General features: G+C 31.4%; 1 protein-coding gene across 1 annotated transcript in view; it reads right to left on the bottom strand.

Annotated features, from left to right (window-relative positions):
* Positions 1 to 578: 578 nt before the first annotated feature.
* LOC148615744 (thyrotropin-releasing hormone receptor-like) overlaps positions 579 to 7,212 on the bottom strand; it is a 28,620-nt gene continuing 21,986 nt past the window's right edge. Inside the window, exons 2-3 of the mRNA XM_088581561.1 lie at positions 2,078 to 2,300; positions 579 to 1,279 (exon numbers count right to left, since the gene is read on the bottom strand). Of these exons, the coding sequence (XP_088437687.1) occupies positions 1,032 to 1,279; positions 2,078 to 2,300 (471 nt within the window). The 3' untranslated portion in view covers positions 579 to 1,031. The remainder of the gene's footprint in view (positions 1,280 to 2,077; positions 2,301 to 7,212) is intronic.

The raw sequence follows: 7,212 nt of genomic DNA, 5'->3' as shown, positions 1-7,212 counted from the left end.
AATACCTTTCTTCGTTTTTTGTTTGTTTACGACAACCTATCCTTCGGGAGAGCGAATGCTGATTGGATGTTTACATCTATTTCTTAATCAGAACATCCTCTACATTTTAATTTGTTTTCAAAGGTTTCTGGTTTTTTTCTTTTAAGATCAAAATAATTTGCACTGGTAAAATTATACAAATTAACATTTATCGACACTAAAATTCCAATAATAATAATGACTAAAGTGCGCCTGCTACTGTTCCCGCCTATAATATTTGTCTATAATACAACGAATATTTACCTTATTTTTTGTATTAAAGTATTATCAACCACAATATATAAGTTATACCTCCTAAAACTTTCAACATGATCTCAGTCGCTGCAAAAACCGAAGGTAATCCCATTAAATGGAAGGTAATAATGAATAAACCTTGTGAATACACAGTTTTTTGGGAGCAAATAGGCCACGATATAGTGCAAAAAACATACACAGCACTGTCGAATACTGGTAAAACTATTTCAATATCCGTATCGAGTCCATGAAATATGTTCGTTAATCACCACAAAAATACAATGTAAATGATTAATAGACTTGATAAGAACAATTTAATCATCCTTTCGTGCGTTCCAATATTACAACTTTACTGTATTAATTTCAGATATGTATTTTCGCTTGGATTAAAATCTATTTTTTTATTCCATTTAATAATTAAAATGTAATGAAATCAAATTTTATAGATAATTTGATCATAAATGTCGCATTATTATATAACTCATAAACAGAACATAGTCAATCCATTGCGTTAACATTAAAACTACAGAAAAAATGTATGATTGAACCGCCAACTAGAACATTGTTTAGGAATGTCTTTTTACTGTAGTCTTCTCAAAATGGAAAATTCTAACGTCTATAAGAACATAAAGTAATTGTATTCAAAGCCGCATAGTGGAAAAGTTATGGGAGAAGTTTGTGCAGACAAGTAATTCTACAAAGGTAAATCAGCTATCGTTACTGAGCATCACAAGGTTATATTTTATGCTCCATTAATGTTATACAGATCCGTTTATTCTTTTATCACTTTCTGAAGTATAACGGTCTAAACAAGAACTGCATTTTTCTTCATCAGAAATTTTGTCTTGCATTTCGAACTCTTCGTTTTGATCTAACTGCAGATCGTGACCTACTGCTGAAGTAGTTAAGGCGTATTGTCTTGCGTTTGAGCTTCCTGTTCTGGTGTGATCATGGTGCGTGCCAAAATTTTTACTGCATCGTCGACATCTTTGCTTTGAAATTGATCCTAAAATCAGAAATACTTGTATTATAACTGTCTATGTGGAAACCAAGCACGTCCTATGACAAGAGCAAACATAGCAAATTTTATCCCACTGGTTATCCTGTTTCAATATTATATTTAACTCGTCGCGATGAAGAAGAGAACAAGGATTGTTTCGTTATGCAAAGTGGGTGACTCAAAGATCCTAATAAATCAAAATAAATTATGCACAGATCTAACAGTCATTACCTTTTTTTTTATTTTTAACGTTTCAAGTGCTTTCTGTCTTATTAATTTCAAATTTACCATTTCAGTAAATTACGAACCAAGTTTCTGATGAAGACTTTTTTCAAAAAAATTTTGGCATGTTTGAATAGTGTTTATCAAAAATGGTTCGTCTTTAACAAAATTAGAATAATTGAAATATGTTTAAAATAATACATTTTACCCATGCATTTTCTACAGTTCTAAAGAGGGAATTTTGATAAACATGAAGGTCATGAACATAATTTTTAATTCCATACCTGTCATGCAAACAAGTTGAATTTCTGTGCTAAAAATTGTTTTTTTTTTTTGCTTTGACACGATGACAAAAACAAATGTCTTAAATGACTCTTAAAAAGATAATTAGTAATGACTGTGTACGCCACAGTTTTCTGTTATATCATTTATATCCTGTTTCTTGAACGAATCATAATCGTTATGGTAATTGTTCATACTATTTTTCAACTTATATAGATTATGAAAACATAGAATATATCTTAATCTTTATTCGGTTGTGCACCAATTTAAGAGATGATAAAAATATTTTGAACAACTTACTATGGCACAGAATTGTTGAGAAGGCCTCCCTGAACTTGACCGACATTGCGCTGTATAAAATAGGGTTGATAGCACTGTTGGTATATACCATTATTCTACAGACTAGCCAGAACCAGACGTTAGATATTCCAATATCACTAAAGGAGTTGTAGACAACAACAGATCTGTACGGTAACCACATTATACAGAATACAGCAACTATAACTATCAACATCTTTACTACCTGCAAAGTATAAATAAGTTATCATGGTGGGGTAAAAAATGTATGAAGAAAACTTGACACTTAGAAATGGGTGGGGAAGCACAGGCTTGATGAAACTACATTTAAATATGTTTATTCTCATATAACTAAATTTACAATTATTAGTGTTATCAATTATTTCCCGTGAAAAGCAAGATGTGTAATAATAACACGAATTAAAGTAGGATAAAAAATACGTCTTCTTAGAGAAGGTACTCAAATCTAAGATTGATCTCATAAGACATGTGCCCATAAGTACTATAATGCAATTCATATTTTGACCTTCTGACCTACAACCGTTTTCATTGACAAAAAAAAATAATTGTAGAGCTTTTCAAAAATTAAAATAACATTGCAGAATACTTTCCATCTTAAATTGGACTTTATATTATAGATATCGGGAAAGATTTTGAATGAAGAAATTACAAACAACTCCAGACGGAATAAACGAGAAAAAATATTTCAGTTTTAGGTCTTGGTCTAAGGCTGGTACAGCACTACATGCTATACATAAATATGCCGTACTACTATATTTGAACTTTTTTTAAAAATTGTTTTCCAGAGTTAATTTTTACTTTTAATTTTGATAAAAAGACCCCCTTTGTTATTTTCATTCAGGCTCCTTATCATTTGCTTATGTGTGCCTTCGATAGAGGTACAATCACCCACAGCGTACGCGATTCAGCTTCTGATCTTGAACTTTGTGAGTTTTATGCTCGTGAAGTTTTGTGAGTTTTATGCTCATAAAGTTTTATGATTTTTACTAAATAGTTTACATCATTCAATATTTATATTTTTTGTATTAACGTGTTATTTTGGTTATTTCATGTTCGTTGTTGTATATGTCTATTTTTCTTTCTAGTCTTTATCTTTGAATATATTCTTTTGAGTACTACTGGAATCTTGGTTCCCTTGATTACTCTCCCTAATCTTTATATCTTATTCATTTTATTTGCATTCAAATTGTGATCGTCAAATGCACAACGCAAACAAATATAAAAAAAATTACTGCTTTGTAACGAACAAATCTTCATACAGATTATTTCTTGGAACGGCTTTCGTAACTCCAAGATTGCAGCCATCCCTCTTTCAATAGTTCAACGAAACATCATCATTAATGTACGTAGGCAAATCATGCTAGATATTTAAAGGAAGATAGCAACCTCAATGGTATTCATTTTCAAATGCCTAAAGGATGCAGTGTAGTAAAGGTTGACAGTTCGCTTTAAAGTGTCTGTTTTTTTTTTCACTATTCATTCTTGCTTTGTATTGTTTATTTCCATTTGAGATTTAGATATCCCCTTCATAATGGTTATCCTTGGTATTACTTTCAAGTAATGAATGTAGTTTAAGCTGTAAATCATTTTCGACCTTATGTAAAAACTGCACTTTTAATAACAGCCATATTGTCATTCACATCCTCAGTAATTTTCAAAAGTTTCAAGAGGACATTGTATCAAAGTGTTGTAATAATCTAGTCGATAACACCGTAAGATTTATTATATTCTATTATATTTTAATCAATAATTCTTGAATGTCGAAAAATATCATATGAAAATCGACACGCATTAATGTAAGTATAAAAGAAGGTTTATATAATTTAATTTGATTTGTGAGAAGCTTTCTAGTTGGTTGGTTCTCTTTCAGCAAACCAGGTTGCGTTGCATAATTTTGCTTGGCATTTTGACATCATAATGTCGATTAATTCGTATTCCGCGACTCAAATATTTCCAAAGAAAGTTGTGTTTTGATTACGAAACCAAATTATTTGATTGAAATACATTACAAATTAAATAACAAAAACGTTTCTAATATTTGAGCATATTATACGAAATGATCTGGTTTGGGTTAGTTTATACAAATGAATGGGTATATTTCGTTTAACCTGTCAAAACAAGGAAATATTTCTTAAATATTTTCTATATGCATCAGCTGATATTTGATAATGAGGTTTTCGGTTATGTTTATTTCAGCGATTTCTTATTTGTTACAATACGTATTCTTTGTAGTAACTGTTTTATTAAATTGATAATAATTTAATAAACCAGTTCTGGGGAAATGCAACGATTTTCATACTTTTACTCTCTTATAACATTTTCTTCATAATTGATAAGATAAACATCAAGTGTTTATTTTTTTAAAACGTGTTCAGATGATGCGTATCCATTTTATAAAGATAATACCGTTTTGAACGGATATCTACTGAACTTAGACTATTCCACGATATAAGCACTGTATTTTTACCGACTTATTTTACAAGTAATGTTCATATGAAATCATGATGAAATATTGTCATGAAATTTAAGTAAAAATTACAAAAAAAAAATAAATAAAATGTTTAACATTGGTAAGCTGCATGTGATGTGCTTGATTAGTAGCTTCATTTCAAAACTAAATAGACAAGCGAATTTTATAATCTTTTTACTCCCCTCAATTCAATTTCCTCTAATGTATATAACTATTTTCACCATTCCCGAACACTGCAAGTTTCATTATTAATGAACATCAAAGGTGTGGTGCTATAAACACAAATCTATAGGGGATTGATTGTTGTAATTGGAATTTCTTTGTAATGAAATACTCTTTTGTACAGAGAAGATAAAAAAAGGATTGGTGACTATACAGTTAAAGGAAAGATAGGTGACACAAAAGTGTTTTGATAATTCTTTCACGAGAGAGTTTCGTTCTTTACGTTCACTCCGCCCGCAAACAGTCAAAGTCTGATGATAATCCATGATTATTACGATATAACATAGTACAGAATGTAACGAAAGGGAAGTGGTGAATATTTAAAAAAAAACAAAAAACAAACAAAAACAAAAAAAAAACAAAAAAAAAACAAAAAACAACAACTCCATCGGAATGAAAAATGTCTGCTCAAAGGCACCCATTGGAGCCAACATACTTTCAAAGAGTATCACTATTTTCCCCTAGAAACAAAATGAGCATAACTAGGTAAAGTAAAGTAAGCACTATCTATAACGAAGTATGCCTTTCCATTATTTCGATTTGGTAAGGACATATAATAATCGGAGGAAAACAGATAATCTATCACACGGTGGAGATAGATATCATGATTTACTTAAAGTAATGGCGACTTTAAACTCGTTGAAATATAATTGTTCTTTATAATCACTAATTGCAAGAGAGTGCGGTACTACGGTGACAGAATTCGGCCATGTAAGCAATACTTTGTATGTTGTTCCGCAAGATGTTATGTCGTTCCATTACAGTGACTTTCCTACAACCCTAAGACTCTTGTCACCAATTTGCTGAACAATACAAAGAATTGACAAAGCTATTGGGACATAAAAACTGACGAGTTGTAATTGTAAGATTTGATGACTTGGTAACCATTCGTCCATGAAAGATTACCGGAAAGCGTAAAGTAAAAATGTAAAAATGTAAAATGTAAAAGTGTAAAGCAGCTAATACCCTCTATGTTTCACTTCATATCATGGAATTTTCTCAGCTTATGAATATTACTCAAAATGTGTTTTGGAGGTATTTTTTGCTTTTGTTTCAATTTAGTAATTTTTGTTGTTTTGTTTGTACTTTGAATATTTTTTAAAACTTTTTCCAAGAAAAAAAAGCTTTAAATTCACAGGTTCGCAAGTGGATAGCACATATGTAATGGCAAGTCAAAGAAAAACAATAAACTTCTTATAGTAACCCATTCATGAAATGTTACAATGTTATGCTACTATTTATTTGAATCGTCCCACCTCAAATCTGAATCCATTGAATACTAGTTTTCTTATTCAAAATATATGCGTAGAGATACTAGTCTGCAGTCCTACTACAACACTTGTTACACCAGTAGTGGTATTAATTCAATGTGGATCCTGCAAAGTTCGAAAGATCTTTTGGAGACAATCAGTTCAAGACTATTATATGAATATAATAGCGTTAAAACCTATAATTTTCCAACACTGTATACTTCTATTCTCCATACTCAGTTAAAATTCCGACTTAAAAACATTATACATCGTTGTTTTTTTCCAATATATAGTTCTTGGTAGAGGTTTCTCATACTTTGTAAGAAATAATTCCAAATCATCTTCCAAATATACAGAGGAAAATGTTTACAAAATGCTGGAATTTTTAATCGACAACATATTTGTCCAGTGTGGTGGACGTGTTTTTCAACAAACGGTTGGCATGGCATTCCAATGGGAACAAATTGTGCTCCTTTACTGGGTTTCGGAAACAAATGTTGGAGAAGAACCAGTTCCTACTTCCCAAATTTCCGGTAGAAAGAGAAAAATTGACCATGAAGAGGGTGGAATATCAGAGTCAGAGTCTTCCTCACAGGACTCGTCTAATTCTGATACTGACAGTGATGATAATAGTAAGCTGTTTGACCCGTCTGAAATATTGAAAAAAGAAACTAAGGTACCGGGTAAAATTACAATCAGTTTCCGCTATATAGATGACGTATTATCTTTAAACAATCCTAATTTCGGGAATTCGATACATCGCATCTACCCAAAAGAACTTGAGATAAAGGATACTACAGGCACTGTGAAGTCAGCCTCATATCTTGACCTACACATAGAAATCGATGGTAAAGGAAAACTATTGACCAAACTTTACGACAAACGTGATGACTTTCCATTCAGAATTATCAACTTTCCTTTCATCTGTGGCAACATTCCTTCGGCACCTGCGTATGGAGTGTTCATATCACAACTCATACGTTATGCCAGAGCTTGCCGAAACTACGCAGTATTTTTGTATCGCGCTAGAACTCTAACAAATAAGCTTTTGGAACAGGGTAATGTTGCTACAACATTGAAGTCATCACTACAGAAGTTTTATGGTCGTCATCATGAACTCATGGATCGTTATGGTGTATCCATCTGCACCATGAAAACTGATTTATTCAACGGTT

The sequence above is a fragment of the Perna viridis genome, chromosome 5, assembly GCF_037379345.1.
Source record: "Perna viridis isolate PV_CMFRI_1.1 ecotype Kerala chromosome 5, ASM3737934v1, whole genome shotgun sequence".
Classification (NCBI taxonomy): Eukaryota; Metazoa; Mollusca; class Bivalvia; order Mytilida; family Mytilidae; genus Perna; species Perna viridis.
Note: the sequence above shows the minus strand (reverse complement) of the source record. Positions and strands in the feature narration are given on the sequence as shown.